The 19849-nt window shown below is 35.5% G+C and overlaps 1 protein-coding gene across 7 annotated transcripts in view; it reads right to left on the minus strand.

The window, feature by feature from the left end:
• LOC144979835 (uncharacterized) overlaps positions 1-19849 on the minus strand; it is a 104720-nt gene that overhangs the window by 17615 nt on the left and 67256 nt on the right. For 6 of the 7 annotated variants that reach the window (XR_013646780.1, XM_078927015.1, XM_078927012.1 and 3 more), the window contains 8 exons: positions 18861-18914; positions 13946-13999; positions 11879-11931; positions 10769-10925; positions 9593-9747; positions 6711-6868; positions 4655-4816; positions 3188-3326 (listed from right to left, as the gene is read on the minus strand). Coding sequence is in view for 6 of the 7 variants with exons in the window: in XM_078927015.1 (XP_078783141.1) it covers positions 3188-3326; positions 4655-4816; positions 6711-6868; positions 9593-9747; positions 10769-10925; positions 11879-11931; positions 13946-13999; positions 18861-18914 (932 nt within the window). In the remaining variant the exon portion in view is untranslated. The remainder of the gene's footprint in view (positions 1-3187; positions 3327-4654; positions 4817-6710; positions 6869-9592; positions 9748-10768; positions 10926-11878; positions 11932-13945; positions 14000-18860; positions 18915-19849) is intronic. The other variant, XM_078927011.1, reaches the window with a different exon arrangement.

A 19849-nucleotide genomic window follows, 5' to 3' on the forward strand; every position in this document is an offset into this window, starting at 1 on the left:
AGGGATCTGATTCATGGACCGAGACTACAATAGTCTCTGAGGTCAATCTATTTTTAACTGGGGATTCCCCGGAAAAGTATGACAAAACGTCATAGAAATGTGTTAATTTTCCAGCTGCGCAGGCGCAGTAGCACAGAAATCATATCTAGTTCTTCTTGTTTGTTTTGATCGTTTCCCCCCCCCCACAAAATAATGTGAGACAAGTTTAGGGGTGTAAAAATTGTTTGAGAATGAGTGTGTATCATCATGTTTTTAGTAAATATAAGTAACGATGGCACTTTTATGATGCTTATCCACGGTGTAGTGTTGTTCTCAGTAGAGAACGGTGGGGGCTGCCTAAATCCTGGGATCATGAAAATACTAACAAAAAAGTGATAATGGAGATGCATTGGATGGGAACAATACAGACAATGGACATTTTGGGCCCAAACCCTTTGTCAGCACAATAGGGAATGAGATTAGTGGAAGAGTAGCGTCCCTTGATTGGACGTCACCCATAGTCTGTGACGTCACCGGTGGAAAAGTTATTAGAGAGAGAACGTCATGTTGGTTGTGCTCATGCGTCTCTCGTCCTCGCTTGTCTGTACTCAACGATGGTTGGAGTGTGAATGAAGCGTTAGCGTGGCGTGGATCCCAATGGTGTGATAGAAATGATAAGGCCAGTGAGAGACGTGAACTTTCTAGAAAATAATGGACGATAAAAGACAAAATAGAAAAGTAGTAGTAGTGGTAGTAGTAGTAGTAGTAGTCGTAGTAGTAGTAGTAGTAGTAGTAGTAGTAGTAGTAGTAGTAGTAGTAGTAGTAGTAGTAGTAGTAGTAGTAGTAGTAGTAGTAGTAGTAGTAGTAGTAGAAGTAGTAGTGGTAGAAGTAGCAGTGGTAGCAGCAGTTGTAATAGTAATAGTAGGAAGTTACTATGAAACAGTATGGGGGAAGGAGTCCCTGGGGAATGATTGGAATGGGCAAGATGAGGAGTGTGTGTGCAGCTGTCAAATCTTCAAGAAAAGAGAAGAAAAAAAAATAAAATAAATAAATAAATAAATTAAAAAAAAAAACAAAATCAAAAAATGCTCTGGTAGCCTTGTTCTAAGCGCTGTACAATTACTTTCCCCAGTGAGTAGCACATATAATTTTGCCATTTAGTCCCAGACTACGCTATTTACATCTGCTAGATCGCAGGTATAAATTTCACCCGTTTAGTCCCTTGTTTAACTCAGTCCGGCTTCATGAATAGCTCGTAACACGTTTTAGTCCGAGACAATGGATATGGTCTCGGACTATCATCATAGTCTTGTTCCTTGAATCAGGCCCCAGATGATTTTACCTTCAATGGAAATCTACTCTGTGATTTTCAGCCTGTCACAGAGGAGTTTGCTAAGAGCATCATACTGAGAGCACCCACAAAATAATGAGAGTTGGATCCTCTACTAACCCAGCTCTTGAAACCATGCGTTGATTCTATTACACCATCAATTAATAAAATCATTAACACCCCTCTATTATCTGGCACAGTTCCAACCCCTTTCAAGACAGCTCTAGTTAAATCACGTTTGAAAAATCTATCGCCGGACCAAAACGAATTTAAAAACTACCCTCCAATTTCCAACCTTCTGAAGCTATTGGAGTCCTTTTTTAACTCTTGGCACATCTCAAAAAGAATAATCTAGAAGAGCAGTTTCAGTCAGCATACAAGAGCACCACAGCACAGAGACTGCCCTTCTTTGAGTATTCAACCATCTGACTGGGAATGCAGATGAAAATAAGCTGAACATTCTCTGCCTTTTGGATTTATTTGCGGCAGGCAAAACATCCTTAAAATGGCAAATGCTAAGGGACTTTCTTTCGAGGATCACTTTATTTCTTTTTCTAAAAGCTTAAAAAACCTTGGAGTGCTGATTAACGCTGACCTTTCAATGTCCAGTCAGGTCAATAACATTATACAAACAATGTACCTTGAAATCAGAAGAATTAGTATAATTAGAAACCTTATCCCAACAAAAATAGCAAAAGTTTTGATAAATTCCTTTGTACTTTCAAAAATTATATTGCAATTCATTACTAGTAAATGTGCCAAAAGAAAAAAAAACAGAGAGCCTCCAAGTTGTACAGAATAATGCCGCAAAATTATCCTCAGCAACCTGCCTCCTTCGAAAGCTTCATTGGCTTCCTGTTGAGAAGCGAATAATTTATAAAACTGCTACCCTGGCTTATAAATCTTTACACACTGGGTCCCCTTTGTACATTAACAATGATTTAAAGGTATATACTCCAACAAGAACCTTAAGATCGAGTGATGATAAGCTCAAACTGATGAGGCCAAAGGTACTTTGTAAGGTTGCCACTCAATCAATTCAATTTGCCACCCCTCAATGTAAGAATTCCCTACCAGCATCCCTTGGGTCATCCTCATCCCTTCAATTTTTTAAAAAACTCAATTAAAAACCCATTTGTTGCAAATTAATTGTAATTAATTGATGATCAGTTTGTGTATTTGTATATATTTCAAATGATGTAAATGTAAAGCGCTTGGTGACTGTTTTGTCGGGGTAAAGCGCTATATAATAAGTGCTAATCATTATCATTTTTATTATTATTATTATTATTATATATATATATATTTCAAAACAGGCATGACAATTAAATGTTTATTTGCTTTTAAGGGTTTTACGGCACTTGTGACACATTTAGGTTATTTCAGTGACAGTATAAAGGAAGAAAATGGGATAGTCAACTATTCTATATTTACAAATAAATCACCCAAGAAAAAGTAAAGCAAAGGGGAATGGCTCAAATGTAGATTCCAAGAGCACACTATCAGTGTTCTTAGTTTGAGATCAACTAAAAGTCTCATCCAGACACAAGCACAGGATTCTACTAAGAGGAATACACTCAAATGTTAACATTATATATTCAAAACAAAATATATCAGTACATAGCAAAGAGATGATTTTTTTACAAATTAAAAAAAAACCATCTCCCTAAAACTATAACTATACACTGAACTGTTCCCCTCCCCTCTAATGGTTCGGGTCAAGATGAGGACAAACCAAGTCATCCCATTCTAAGACAAAGACAGAAAGCAACTCAGAAAACAGATAAAGGGGGATAAAAGACACAGCAAGTGACCGCCTGCCCACCATAGGAGGTCAGAAGACTCCACCCAGGACAATTAAATGACACTAATACTAACCAAGAAGAGGATTAATACGAAGTTGTTTTATCCTGGCAAAGATTATCACAGAGTTTTTTGAATCCTTTTTGTTTCTGGAGTGGAAAAATGGAAGATAGATGTCTTCAAGAAACTTCCAGATTTCATTTATTTCCACAACCTGAGGTAAAACAAAAAAGAAATTGGTACTTTTGTGAAATGAAAAGATTGTAATTTATCTGGACAAAATATTACCAATTGCCCCAAACAGTATTATGTCGGTCTGATTTAAATGCTCAGAATTGAATATACAGACACAAGACTATGGTATAATCTTAACTTCATTATCACCATCTAGAATGCGACTGTCTTCGTCTGACCCCACTAAGCTCCAAGACAATAAAAAATTAAATTACTTATTCTATGATGGTCCTCAAATATTGAACAGCCTTCCCAAGGCTATTTGTGGAAGTTCAAGTGCAGAAGCTTTTAAATCATAACATTTTTAGAAAAACATTGAATTCTTACACTTTAAGTTGGGAATTTAAAGATAAAGAAAACCATGTCTGCGGGGTGTAAAACTGAAAATAGAGCAACAGGGCATGTTGTGTATGCAATGTATACTATTGAGAAATACAATTGAGATATACCACACACTGAGGTCATCAAATTGTAATGAGACAATGTTTGTATTGCCCATTGCCATTGCTTAAAATTAAGATGCAGTATAATATCAGGTTCAAACACATACACATTCTCATCTATTCTTCTCATTTTCGACTGAACCCTTTGATTATGTGATAGAAATTCTTTTAAAATAATAAATTCCCCCCGTTATCTATGTTTCTTACTCAAGGCATAGCCATTCAGCTAAGACACAAAATGGTAGATCTTCCAGTAAATAGCTGATGATAGAAGCAAGCATAAAGCTAGGGTTATATCATTGTATCTTCAAGAAAGCATTGAAATATCACCCTTTCTTTAAAATCCCACTCAATTTAAATTTGCCTTGGGTACACAATGAAATTCGGCCTATCAGCAAGTTTGTTTTAAGTATCAATGTACATGAAATAAGATCAATGACTTTTGAGTAACTTCAGCGTGGATAGATAATTTCATTAAAGTCAGTTTTATTTATAACCCCATCCAGGATAACAGATACACCCCCCCCCCCTCTCAAATGTTTACTTTATACCACTTTTTAAAAAATTCCAAACTGAGTTCGTTCAAAAGACAATGTCGTTTTCTATAATTAACCATTAAAATTTTCTGAAACGAATGATCTGTAAATAAAGTGATTGAATATTGTAAAAAAAAAGAATGACTTCCAAGAACCTTTGTCAAAATCTTTTTAGAACGCAAGACAGCTCACTTGGCCTAAAAACTGACAATTTTTAACTAGCATTTAAGCTACATGGGATGGTAAAAATGATGGTGATATGACATTTTATCTTAAAAATGAGCGAGATCTTTAATATAATAATAAATACATTATAATATTTTACAAACTGGTTTTTCGACATCATCATTGAGGTATAGTCCTGCATAGATCATATTCTTCTGTAGATAACATTGCCAGATGTTGGCATGGAGGTACATGATGACAACAGCACTCAAGATCAGGACCATGTTGTCCATTCCTCCCTTGTATGCTCGATCTACTGCCAATTTCTGGAACATTCAATAAAATCATATCAAATTTGAAAACAAAATATATCAGTTTTTAATCATCAAGTCATTCACCAAATAAACAAAAACACAAACAAATCAATTGCATTGTTTTTAAAGTCAAAAGTAACAAGAAGTATGGAGAGAAGTAAGAATAAAAATAGATTTATTGAGAGAGAGAGAGAGAGAGAGAGAGAGAGAGAGAGAGAGAGAGAGAGAGAGAGAGAGAGAGAGAGAGAGAGAGAGAGAGAGAGAGAGAGAGATAGAGAGAGAGAGAGAGAGAGAGAGAGAGAGAGAGAGAGAGAGAGAGAGAGAGAGAGAGAGAGAGAGAGAGAGAGAGAGAGAGAGAGAGAGAGAGAGAGAGAGAGAGAGAGAGAGAGAGAGCGCACAGCAAACCCAAACAAATTACATTTCAGCAGATGGGCTTCTTTAGGGGACAAATATAAAAATACCATTTAAATTTGATACACATTGTACTCCTTTTCAAAAAGTAAAGAAAGGATTTTTTTAAGTGTAGAGGGTGGGATATAAATAGAACAAACCTATAAAAGTTGGAAAATTAAATCAAAAGAAATCCATCATTAACACTAATCGTACGTTGTGTTTTTAACCCCTAATCGTACGTCGGGGGGCCATTTGTTACCCCATGACATTATATAGTAGAATAAAGACCTATCCCTATTCATAAGTCAGGGGTGATTTTGATACTCTATGCAATATACTAGTAACATAAAAGAATATCCCTTTTCGTTGTTTTTTGTTTTGTTTTGGAGGGTTTTACGGCGCTTGCAACACATTAAGGTCATATCAGCGCCAGTAAAAAGGAAGAAATGGGATAGAAAAAGTTATAGAATTCAATTAAAGCACCCAAGAAAAGGTAAGACAAAGGGGAATTTGTTCAAATAGGAAACAGATGTAGATTCCAAGAGCACACCATCAAAGTACTTAGTTTGAGATCACCTAAAAGTCTCATCCAGACACAAGCACAGGTACCACTAAGAGGAATACACTCGAATGTTAACAAATCAAATATAATATGTAAATAAAACATAATACAGTACATAACAGAGAGATGATTTACAAGGAAACAAATATCATCTCCCAAAGCAATAACTATACATTCGACTGTTTCCCTCTCAGCCAAGGACTCTGACCAAGGTCAGGACAAAACCAAGCAATCTCACTCTTAGACAAAGACAGAAGGCAATTGGAAAACAGATAAGAGGGGATAGAAGACACAGCAAGTACCTCCCTGCCCACTATGGGAGGTAGGAACCCCACCCAGTATCCCTTTTCGCACATCGGGGGTGATTTTGATACCCCGTGATGATCATATATATCTATATAGCAATAGCAATTGCTTGTTACCCTTTGGTATTGATGCCAGTCTATCGCAAAGTATATCTACCAGAGCTAACAGACCCAGCTACCCAATCACTGCTGGAATGGACAGGGGGGGGGGGGTCAGAAAAAATATCGACCGCATCCGGAATCGATCTCGGTTGCTTTGTGTGTGAAGCGAGTGCTATACCAACTGTGCTAGCAGGACCCTAGCAAGGAAGGTAAATGGAAATGGATTGTTTTTTGCCACTCTCAATTCAAAAATTTCTAAGATATATATTGAGTATCTTCACTTGTGAACCGAGATGCATGGAGATGTAGCATTCAATCTGAATTGAGAAGCTATAATTTGAATAAAATTGAGCTCCCATTCTTCTGATAACACCATAACACATACACATACATACAGAGAAAGAAAGAAAGAAAGTAAGAAAGTAAGAAAGAGAGAGAGAGAGAGAGAGAGAGAGAGAGAGAGAGAGAGAGAGAGAGAGAGAGAGAGAGAGAGAGAGAGAGAGAGAGAGAGAGAGAGAGAGAGAGAGAGAGAGAGAGAGAGCACCTTTCTTTTTGTGATGGTTTCGATTATCATCAATTGGTGCTTATGAAATAGATCTTGAAAGCCTCTGCCTCCATATCTCCATGATGGAACATATGACAATCTGTTGCTGTAGTTGGCTTCCCGATAGCCTTCCTGTTTGATAAGAACCTCTCTGGCATCTAGGGACCAAGAGGATTCAAGGATAAAAACATTTTTTGTTAATACTTTAAAGATTGTTGCAGTATTAGTATTAGCTAAATTAGAGTAGAATATTCCATGAAAAATAAATGGTTACTTCCATGATTAATAAATAGATTTGGAAGTATTTTATGGCTTCTGAAAGAACTTGCAGCTGAAATGATTCCTATTTTGACAATTATATTCATAGCAATAACAGAAAATCTGGCATCACAGAAGATTGCCATTTGAAATCTCAAATTTCGCCACCAAAAAATGCAAATTTTGCCAATTTTTACGTGTCGTTGACTCTCAGATTTATATAACTTTATTTATACCCAGAGGACAATTGAATACTAGAGTGATGCAGAGATGCCTACTAAAAATTTGGTTCACAGGAATTTCAGACACCATTTGCAGGAATTTCAAGACTCAAAAAGGTATTTATGCATCCAAAATCCTATCTATTTGGGGCGTTATGTAAATACAATGAAATTATAACATCACAAATCCTTTTATTTTCAAATTAATGGAAGCTCCAAAACAGAATATAGTCATAATGTAAAAATTAGACAAATAGTAGTGTTGGTGGTAATGATGTCGATGTAGTGGTGGTTGTAGTAAGTATCTATATAGCTCCACACTTGCTTAACATGCTCAAAGCACAAACAAAATACCACATGACATAATAGACATCAGAGACCCAACATCATTTCAACGCGTTTTCCACATGTACAAAAACAATGGGATGATTGAATGACTTGAATGACAGGATTAGTGTGGTGTGATAGGTAGCATTTATGTGTGTAAGATTTGCGGTGACAGGCACTGTGTGCCTTTTGCATTTTATGGACTTGAACTTGAACTGAACTTTACAAGGGGTTCAAAGCCCAAAGTAACATTTAACATGTAGGACGAGGCATGATGCCCATTAGTGATATTACAATTATTATTTTTCAGAGACAATGTTTTTAACGGCCAGGTACTCATTTTACATCTGAGTACAGTGAGAAAATATGAGTTAAGAGCCTTTTCCAAGGACTCCTCTATGTACCCCTAATAGCAGGACAGCATATATAATAATGGGCAATGAGACTTTAGAAAATGTAAGCTCCTTCAAATCCCTGTTGGCACCGTTCTAATTTATAGTGCCACACTATCATTTGATGGTCGGTCATTTCAGGAAGTCAAAATCAGAATTTCAGTGGCCACCAAAGCTTTGTTTTGTTTGTTTTTAAGGGTTTTACGGCGCTTGCAACACATTTAGGTCATATCAGCGCCAGTATAAAGGGAGAATATGGGATAGTAAAATGTTATAGAATTACAATTAAAGCACCCAGGAAAAGGTAAGACAAAGGGGAATGGTACAAATAGGGAATTGGTGTAGATTCCAAGACATTACCATCAATTCAATGTACTTAGTTTGAGATCACCTTAAAGTCTCATCCAGACACAGGCACAGGTCCCCACTAAGAGGAATACACTCAAATGCTTATATCATAAATTCAAACCAACAAATATAATAATAATACCTACATAATAGAGAGATGATTTACCGTACAAGGGAAAAAAATATCATCTCCCAAAACAATAACTATACATTTGACTGTTTCCCTCTCAGCCAGGATATCCTCAAGGGCCAGGACAAAACCAAGTAATCTCATTCCAAGACAAAGACAGAAAGCAAGTTGGAAAACAGATATAGGGGGTAGAAGACACAGTCAGTACCTCCCTGCCCACTATGGGAACACCAAAGCTTTAACAAAGCTGGTAAGATCTGGAAAAACAAAGCATCACCTTTCCAACAAAACTAAAAAGAAATGCATGCAGATAATTCTTGGAATTTCATGGAAAGATCTTAAGATCAACAAGTATGTACATGCGGCTATATTATGGTCTTGTGATATGACACTCGCTTTCAGATCGGAAGGTCCTGGGTTTGAGCCCTGCTCGGTGCATAGTTGAGTCCTTGGAAAAGGCTCTTTACTCATATTCTCTCACCGTACTCGGGTGTAAAATGAGTACTTGGTCGTAAACAGCATTGTCTCTGTCCAAAACAAATTGTAATATTGCCTAACAGGCGTCATGTCCCATCCTAAATGTTAAGCATTGCTGTTGGTCAGGGATCCCTTGTAAAGCACTTTGAGCAAGCTTAGTGGATATTGCACTATATAAAAGCTCAATTAAATTATTTACATACTCAAATTGAACATTTGGCAAACCACCAAGAACTTTTGCTTGCTATTGTCAAAAGAAGGAAGTACTAGCATCCCCAAGAAAACTTCTGCAAGGAACCTAACAAGAAAGTAGGAAAAAGAGAGAGAGACAACCTAAATGCTGGATGGACAACATCAAGGATTGTACAACCCTTATAGGGAAAGAGGAGGATAGAACTGGTTGGCAAAGACTGGCTGGCGAAGCTGCACACATGTCTCCTACACGATCTTTACTTTTAGGAGAACAAGGAGGTGAGGTCGAGTTGGCAATTTCAATATGAGAGTTAATGAGTAAGACCATGGTCACATTTACACCATAAATATATCTTACACTTTTTTTATATGTGCATTACTAGAGCTAATGTTTTTTTTTATTTTGACATAATAGTCGTCAAATAAAATTATGTACTTGTCAGTTGTTTTTTTTTTAATTGAGAGTATTTTTCTATAGTTTTGTCATTAAGAGAATGTAATTTTGCCTACTTCTAAACAAAAAAAGGCATCTCTAACCTTCCATTCTTTTGTTGAACCAGTATATACTGTCATTTTTGTCCTTGCATATTTTAAGCATAGCTAAAAACACGAGGACGAGAGGCTCCAGTAGGACTATTTCAACACACAACACTATCACTGAGGAGGTAATCAAGTTGACATTGACTTTATTGCTGTTGAAAATAACAAAACAAATCATTTAGGCCATAGGCAGAATGAATGTTACAAGGAATGATTGTTGTACGGGAAAAATAGAGAAAAAAAATCCCAAAAAAATCTGCATCTGTGCTTCGTACCCAAAAGGTGACGAGTTCAAATACCCGCTGCGATGCGTGGCCTTGAGCAAGTCACCATGCCCTAGCTCAGTTTGCAGCGCTGCACTGCAGCTGATGCCTAAGTTACGCCAGTCTTCCCTTGGAATAGACCCTGGGATGAATAAAGGGAATTCTATTTATTTCATTTATTTATCTAACAGTTATACAATGAACACGGTTAAAATCAAATTCAAAGGAGACGGAGACCTGTCTCTTTTTAAACATATGTGACTCAAAAAGATCGAAAACTGAAATTCACATCAAAAAGATAAGAAATCTGTGTTGCCATAGACTACGGTCATTCTCTTTATAACATCATATAAATTTGACTATAATTTCATAGGTTGGACTTAAAACTGAATTTGTATGATCTGTTCAACATTCACATAATACCAGATTGAGGCGTCGGGTCACACATGAGTCCCACTGACTAAAATTGATATTATTTAGGGATGGGGCCGACCCCAATCAAATTATTAAGAAAAACAAACTTTATTTCTCCACCATAACCAATAGAAATAAATCTATTTGATTTTTTTACTACTATATCATGAAATTAACAAAGATCGAGACAAATCTTTTGAGCCACCAGCTTTGATTGGTCTGGCAGAAGGGAGGTGAAATGATGGCAAATCCAAAGCCTAAGTTAAATGAAAGCCTCATGATCACGCATATATTCTATTTAACCATTGGAATCAATGTGAAATAGAATTACCCTCGATTTAAAAGCGGTTTGCAAGTTACTCGTATATCAATCTGTGAAAAATAGTTTTATAATTTTTAGATTTGCCAGTAATTCTGTGCTCGATGATAAAATTTTAACATTGGCTGTACAGAACAATGTAGATCCTCAGCCCTATTTTAAAAAAAGAATAGATACCTTTGATGCCAAGATGTTTGAACAATAAAAGCAGTGCATAACATCACGTTGAGGACAGAGAAAGCTATTGCAATATTTGATTTAAAAGTAGAACAGCAAGCCAAGCCCTCTGTAAATGACATCTGTTCTTTATTCTTATCATATTTCCATTCTTCACCTGCAGATTGGTAAAGTAGATAAATTAATAATCAAATAGGTAAATAAATAATGAAATGACTCAATTATCGATAAGTAATTGAATAAATAAATCAATGAATTTGTTATTTGTAGTTGTAGAGTTTGTTGTTTATTTACTGGAATTGGGGAGATCCTAATTTATCTTTTGGAATACATTATGGACCTTTTTGAGTTTCATTTGTCTACGAAATTGAATGTGCCCCTCCCAGTCCTTCTAACTAGGCAAGGCACAGAGTCTTCATACCGATAGCACCTAAACCTTTTTTTGTTTGTTCATTATGGGATTTGTGGCGTGTGTGCCTCTTTTTGAGTAAAAATCAATGCCAATTAAAAGTAAGATAACCCAGGCAAAGAATTCATGATTAGCTGTCAAGCACCTAAGGTGATTTTCTTGAGACATCAATAGCATCTTGTTTGATGAAAAATTATTGGTAATTCTTTTTCATCCTTTTAAGAAGTCAGTGAATAATTAAATCCGATTTCATTTCAGTCAAGGGTTTTATAGTGTCACAAATTACAAAAGTTGCATCAGCACACATACTCCAGTGCAAGCATGAATTGTTCACAAATCGAAAAATTCAAAACATACAGATAAATCTTGCAATCAAAGGAAATGGTGCACACAATAACGATGACCTTACAAATTGAGATGTACTCAGAATCATGGTGTAATTTTAATACATTTTTAAACTCAGTTTGGAACAAAATGCACAAGTTGAGGGCTACACATATCCATATCAATCACATGATATCATTGTGAATAGGCATAGCCATGGGTGACACACGAATGTGGAAGGATTGTGAAACTTTGTCATTGTAATGCCAACATAATTTTGTCATAAAATTTTATCACAAAGGATGATTACAGGATTAGTAAATTATTGGTTAACAAAAAAACAATTTTTTTTGGTTTTTAAAATTGAATCAAGTTACCAGGTGGAACAGCTCCTGACATATACAAGGATCCAAGAGAAAATTTGCGAGCACTGCAAAAGGTAAATAAAAATAAAAATAGAATTGGTGATGGTTGTGATAATAGTGATGAATCTAAAAATATTAATGGTAATGCTGCTGTTGCTGATGCTGCTGATGGTGATAATGATGATGGTGATGATGACAGTAAGTAGTAGTAGCAGTAGTAGTAGCAGTAGTAGTAGTAGTAGTAGTAGTAGTAGTAGTAGTAGTAGTAGTATCAACAAACATCACAATCACACACATGCAAAGCAAAGCAATCGATATCAGCTGTGCTACAATAGCAATAGCATAGCTATTAATATCAGTACTGCTGGTATTTATGTAGATAAGGGACTTTGCCACAATGTCACCCCTACAAATTAAATGAAATAACCCATCTTACCTATTATTGGACAAGCTCAAGTTTTACATCAATGCACCTCTCGGCACAGTTAATCACATCCGCTTGCTTTTTCTATAGTCATACTGTGTAGGTACCTGCTATCAACTGTCAACTTGTTTGTCGCTTTCAATCCAAGTTTTAGACGCACTTTTTGTTTCCCTTGATACCAAATACACGGTTATTCATAATATTATGTGAGTACAGCGCGACAGGGGATCTTAATTCTGAAACATTCCTCGTATATATGATTGTACGTGGAGATATGATAAATATCACCGAGACTATTTGATGAAAACAACTGCTTGCTTTTCTTTTCATTCCTCTTTTATAAGTCTGAAATCCATCAAGTAGATTTATAGACTTAATTGTCCATTCTTTCTCTATTTTTTTATTTCATGTTCTCCTCTGAGTATAGAGTTGAGGCATTTCTGCAAGCCCAGAGGTAAATTCCTGGCAATCTTCCTATCTTTGTTGATAGTACAGAGAGCTAGGTTGTGACAGTAGTAGTAGTAGTAGTAGTAGTAGTAGTAGTAGTAGTAGTAGTAGTAGTAGTAATAGTAGTAGTAGTAGTAGTAGTAGTAGTAGTAGTAGTAGTAGTAGTAGTAGTAATAGTAGTAGTAAGGAGAGTAGTAGTAGTAGTAGAAGCAGTAGTAGTTGTTGTGGTTGTAGTAGTAGTAGTAGCAGCAGCAGCAGCAGCAGCAGTAGTAGTAGTAGTAGTAGTAGTAGTAGTAGTAGTAGTAGTAGTAGTAGTAGTAGTAGTAGTAGTAGTAGTAGTAGTAGTAGTAGTAGTAGTAGTAGTAGTAGTAGTAGTAGTAGTTTGCGTTGAGAATATTGGCTATTAAGCTTAACTGCTGGTCAAATAACTTCGCGATGGTTGTGTGCGAGCGAATCGGCGGTCTCCAGAAGTGGGTGAGAGAGGGATCTAGAAATGACTTGGTTTTGATACGAATATTTTTGTATTCGTGGATAGCTCACACAATAGAGCCACGCTCTCACCTGCCAGGCGGAGTTGTCGTACCAATAAGGTCGCAGGTTCAAACCCCACCACCGCCGCGAAAATTTTTAATTCTCTATTGTCTTCTGGCACTTTTCTACTCACTTCATATCTTGTTGTTACCAACATAAGTGCCTGTTCCACTCACTTTTCTGATTTTAAAATTCACCCCATATACCGGAGCATACTCAATGTCTCAATCGTTTCTATGTTATATTGGCTATTAAGCTTAACTGCTGGTCAAATAACTTCGCGATGGTTGTGTGCGAGCGAATTGGCGGTCTCCAGAAGTGGGTGAGAGAGGGATCTAGAAATGACTTGGGTTTGATACGAATATTTTTGTATTCGTGGATAGCTCACACGGTAGAGCCACGCTCTCACCTGCCAGGTGGAGTTGTCGTACCAATAAGGTCGCAGGTTCAAACCCCACCACCGCCGCGAAAAATTTTTATTCTCTTATTGTCTTCTGGCACTTTTCTACTCACTTCATATCGTGTTAGTAGTAGTAGTAGTAGTAGTAGTAGTAGTAGTAGTAGTAGTAGTAGTAGTAGTAGTAGAAGTAGCAGTAGTTGTAGTAGTAGTTGTAGTTGTAGTAGTAGAGAGAGAGAAAGAGAAGAATCAACGTAAAAGTCAAGATACCCACACTTACTTAGCCTTGCTGGCTCTGTAGTCATCAAAGAACTTATCATAACGATCCCGTTTGCTAGAAGTAATTGTAAAATATTGTAAATGCATCAATGTTTTGCAAACAAATTTTACACATTGGATGAATAGAAACAGTGCAATCAATACTGGTGTTCACAGATCTTTAGGTTTTTATTTTTCTAACTCCTTTTCAACACATTTCAGCTACTTTTACGTTAATTGAATGATAACATAGAACAAAGCCTTAGAATGTTGAGGTCACAAGAAAAAAAGTCATTTAATTGTCTCCAACAGGATTCTAATTTAGGATCTAAGATTTTCTAATTATAAGATAATTAATCAACCACGACATCTCATTTCTGGGTTGATGATAGTGTGGGACCTTCAGGATTTATTTATAATTGACCTTCAGAGCTTATCCAGGTTTCTATAGCATGAAACAGACAATAGCTTTTGCTTGCTACCCTTTAGATAGGGCGCTAAAAAAAATGAGCATTTATAAAGCACAATATCCACTTAACATGCTCAAAGTGCTTTAAAGGGGTCCCTAGCGAGACATTGACGCCTGTAGGCGATATTACAATTTTTTCCGACAGAGACAATGCTGTTAACAGACAGGTACTCATTTTACACATGACTACGGTGAGAGAATGTGAGTAAATAGCCTTTTTCAAGGACTCAACTATGTGTGGGATGAGGCTTGAATGCAGGACCCTCCAATCCAAAAGCGAGTGTCATACCACAGAGCCACTTGTCATCAGTTATCATCAATCATCATCATTATAATAATAATCATCATCATCGTCATCATCATTATTATGATTATGATTATTATCATTATTATGATTATGATTATGATGATTATTATTATCATTATTATTATCATTTTCATTTTTATAATTACTATTATAATTATCATCATCATTCCAATCCAACTCACAGCGGATACCCGTGTATGTCTGATTTGGCCCAACACCTGTATTGATGCTTTTCTTGTCCAAATATTTTACTGATGAATACTGGTGCTGTGAACTGTTATTAGTATTAGATAAACAGTCAGGCAGACAAGACAACAAGGCCAATAGACGGACAGTAAGTCCTCTACTCTTGTTGAGACAAACTTTGTTGGCCTCCAATCTGTCATCAATGTGTTGTAACATCTTAATACATAAAACAATTCCGCGGCCCCTTGAATGAATCTAATAAGCCATTTTTTCTATAGAAATAGGTCAATGTGAAAAATATAATATGAATGGGTCATAGTTTCTTTGTTAAAAGTTTCAAGTTTGGATAATTAGATAGTGTAAATGTTGCTGCTCGAAGCTCGAAGAAATAAATAATAACGTGAAGTTGAATGTAAGCTTCAATTTAATTACAATTAGTAGATCAATTAGATAAACAGTCAATTTAATTTTTTTCAATTAGATCTGTTTTTGTAATTAAATTGAAGCTTACATTCAACTTCACGTTATTATTGATAATTAGATAGCAAATTTTTTTTTTCAATTTTACTGAATATTACTGTTACTCAGTCATTGTATACCGTGCAATTTTATGTTTGATTTTCTCAGCTGCATTATAATGTGGGTTATAAGTTCATGTACGGAGCCACAGAATGGAGCAATAAAATTGGTCAATGTCGAGCAATTTTACATAACGAGCATGATGGATATGGACAATGAAATGGACAGATGTTAATAATATTTGTGGTTTTCTGAGCTGTTTTACACGTTGCCGTCTACCTTATTCACCGTCAATATTGTCACAAATGACAAAAGTGACCGATCTATCTATTTGATACCAGCACGCCAATCTTCAGACAGACATAATTTGTAAATGGGTGGAAGTATAACATCTTGCAACGAGTGTAGACTGCTTAATTGTTATCTGTGCTGTATTGAAATTTAACATCTAAAAAAATTACATGATCTTCTATAAAATACAAATTAGGATAATAATGAAAGAATAGACTGGACCCAACCAATACATGGTATTATCCAAGAACTAACATAAGAATGAAAAAACCAAAATACAGAGGATAACATCTCGAAGGATGAAACAAAGACAAAACCAATGCCGTCCATCACTGAAGCCTAAAACCTGCGTTATGTTGACAAAACAAATTTTCCTCATTTTCAGCAGAAAAAACGTTCATACTCTATTGAAAACTCAAAATGACCAACAGGTCAATAGGTCTTAAACAGAATTGAAAGGGAAAAAAAAAGCGTGTAAAGTTGGGAGTCACCTTAAATTTTTGTAGGATATAAAATAAACGTTTTGAGGCCCAAATGAGAAAAGGAGGTTTCATCAATGTACATCACAATTGCACTCGTAACATTGAAATATTTATCTGTTTTTTTAGTTCATGCTTTGTGTACGAATGGCACTTTTTTTTTGTTTGTTTGTTGCTTTAGGTCTCTTCCAACACAATGGAGGTTATATGAGAGACCGCTGAAACAAAAAAACAAGCAATCTAACAAAAAATAGTACAAATGTAAATCAAAATCATAACCTAAAGATATCATAAGCTAAATTATAAATAACCAATAACAAACAGGCAGAAGATTTACAGAAAAAAAAATATCCCCTGTCAAAAATACAATCACAAACCAAAGAAGCAGGATAGGCTAGTAAAGAGAAGAAGAAACGACATCACTATCGGATCGTACACCCATGCAAACATCATAGGTATATGATTCAAGGGTGATGCTCCCATCCAACCACCCGCCGAATGGCACTTAGTTAATTCAAATAATATTTAAGCTGTGCTGCACACACATCCAAACAAAAAACAAAACAAATAAAAAATCATTTTAAAAAAAAAGGAATCTAATAAACCAATGATAATGCAGGCTTTTTTTTTATCACTGCCCGATAAAGAATTGAAATAGCTTAAAAATTAGAAAGGATAGAATCATCTATTTTTATGCAAAGTTTTCCACCTCTAATCAATTTTTTTTTGTGGTAAAATTTTCAGGAAGATGCTATAATACAGTTGTGCTTTTTGTAAAGAGGAAGATATATGACTCAAGCAATTTTTGATGCAAAATTGGAATAAAATGAAAAATGCGTCTGATTCAGTTTTACACAAAATATATTTAACCCATTGCTTCTCAAGAAAAGTTTTCACTTTTAACATTGAACTACCAAGCCAAAGGAAATAACTCTTATGAAAAACTCACATTATATTTCACAAAAATATTTACAGTGTCGTTACCACTGGTGAAACCCCAATTAAAATGATATTTTCAAATAAAGAAATCATTTCCCATTAATTTGATGTATGACAAGCATGTTTGTGATAAGTACAACATTGGAAAGAAATTAACAAATTAAAAAATATATATATAAATACCAATTTTGAACGTGTTTGATTACTTTTAATTGTATTTTCCTTTTAAATTATCATATATATATATTTGAAACCTTGGCACCTTAATCAACATTATCAGCTGCAGTTTTATCTAAAGCATTTTCAAAGACCAAAGAATTTTAAAAAATCAAATGCCATCTTTCAAGTTTCAGATAGATTTGAGTGAAAAAATTCAATCATAGTACAGATAGCAATCCTAGTTTTTTAAAATGGTAAACAGCTACTTTCAGTTTCACTACTCTTCTTTATATGGGATACTGGCTAAAAACACACCAAAGGTGTTATACTTCCTTAAATGAGCTTCAAAACACTGAACCTGGTCCATAGCCTTAGCGGTGCATTTGGTCGCATTAAGAGGAAATGGGTTAATACACAAGACAGGACTTCATACCGTTTAAAGTTAAACCTCCGATAGTCACTGTTTTGTGTGCTTTAATGTTTGATTGTGTGATTGGACCATTTTTTTTCAACAAAAACACTGTAACTGCCGTATCATACTTAAAAATTTTTGAATCTTTTTGCATACCTCATACAGTTGCTATAACAAAGTCGTTTTCCAGCAAAATGGAGCACGCCTAATTTGAGAGCCTGTTTGGATAAAAACTTTCCAGGCATATGAATTGGAAGTGGTGAGCCCATCAACTGGTAACCCAGGTCACCTGATGTCACCCCTCTCGATTTCTTTTTCTGGGGTTACATTAAAGACAGAGTTTATGCCACCCGAATAAGAGATTTCAACCATCTCCGAATCAAGATAAGGGAAGTTGTGGTGACAGTTACCCTTCAAATGCTACAAAACACGTGGAGAGAGTTGAGGAAGTGGTTAAATATGTTGAGAGAGAACGGAGGGTCCAATGTAGAGGTTAATATTTTTTCAGTATGAAGCCTTGTCTTGTGTGTGAAATAAACTTGGTGTAGAACTGTATGAGTTTGCTGAAACATAACCTAAAATTATGAGTCTTCAATTTCTTTTGTAATGTTTTCAGGGATGATGATACTCTTATTTCTAAAGGCAATTTATTCCAAATTCTACGGCCAGACCAAGCAAAGCTTTTCTTCTTGGCTTTAAGTTTCATTTTAGGCATCTTTAGAGTTTTGGAATCGGAAGAGGAACGAAGACATCTTTGCAGTTCATATATCTCAATGAGCTCTGTCAAATAAGGAGGGGCGCTGTTGTCTAGACATTCAAAAATTAATGTTGCCACTACACATTCTCTCACAGGCAGCCAGTGTAGGTCCACCATGAGAGGTGCGGCTTCGCCTTGGTGCTTCTTTTTTATTACCAAGCGTGCTGCATTGTTTTGAATTGCTTGGAGAGAACAAATAATTTGTACTATTCATTGCCACTCAATTTTGTCTTGATGGAATCAAAGTGAAGGCCATGAAATGCCTTTCACACTGATATCTTTTTTTTTTTCAACCTGTGTATGGCATACACTTGTGTAAGGAATCAGGAAGAAGTGTTCGTTTAACACAAGGTGGACTGTATATTGTCATTCATACTTTAGAAAATTCAATTTAAAAAGCAACAGAAACAACAGCCTACCTGGCAAGAGACGACGACCAGTTATCATTCCAATCAGAGACAGTGAGAAGACTTCTGAATGAGAAAAATAAATCCGAATCATATAAGATAAAACAAAGAAACAGTTTGATAGCTCCCATTATCAACTGGAGGCAATGGCAACTTGACTGGATTGTTAGAGTTTAAGTTTAAAACGGTAAGGGCTGCCTGAAGCCGGTGATCGTAAAATACTAACGAAAGAGTGAAAATGGAAAGGCTTCGTATGGGAACAAAACAGATAATGGACGTTTCGGGTACAAACCCTTCGTCAGCACAACAATACATAAATAAACGTGGAAAACAAATAAAATATAATGAAAAATAACTTGTATCGACGATACAAGTTATTTTTCATTATATTTTATTTGTTTTCCACGTTTATTTGTGTATTATTGTGCTGACGAAGGGTTTGTACCCGAAACGTCCATTATCTGTTTTGTTCCCATAGGAAGCCTTTCCATTTTCACTCTTTCATTAGTAGAGTTAAAGTTTGTCAGCTTTGAATATAATGTTGAAACATAAACAAAAATTAAATTAATAATTTATGGGTGCCTTTCATTATATATTTCTAACACAGGTTAAAAATGTATGTATAAAATTAAGTTTGTGGTCTGCTATTTTATATCTTAAAATGTTTTATTTATAATGAAAAAAAAAGAAAAGTTTTACAATACACTTGTAGTTCCTTGACATTCATTGCCATTCTGAGGTCAAAATATGTTTAATAATAATAGACACTTATAGAGCGCACGGTATCCTCAACAATGAGGCTCTTGGCGCTTTAAATTACATCAACACAAAACAATATAGAAAGAACATGACATCAAACAAGAAAAGTTTTCAATGATTTCTTGAAAACAGACAATGATTTGGATTCTTGGATGCTCTGTGGAATTGTGTTCCATACAGACGGACCAAAATGAGAAAAGGACCTTGTTCCCGTCTTTGTACAAATGCATGGGATAGTCAAA

This window comes from Berghia stephanieae, chromosome 9 (assembly GCF_034508935.2).
Source record: "Berghia stephanieae isolate SIO BIC M18660-M18661 chromosome 9, UCSD_Bste_1.3, whole genome shotgun sequence".
Lineage (NCBI taxonomy): Eukaryota > Metazoa > Mollusca > Gastropoda > Nudibranchia > Aeolidiidae > Berghia > Berghia stephanieae.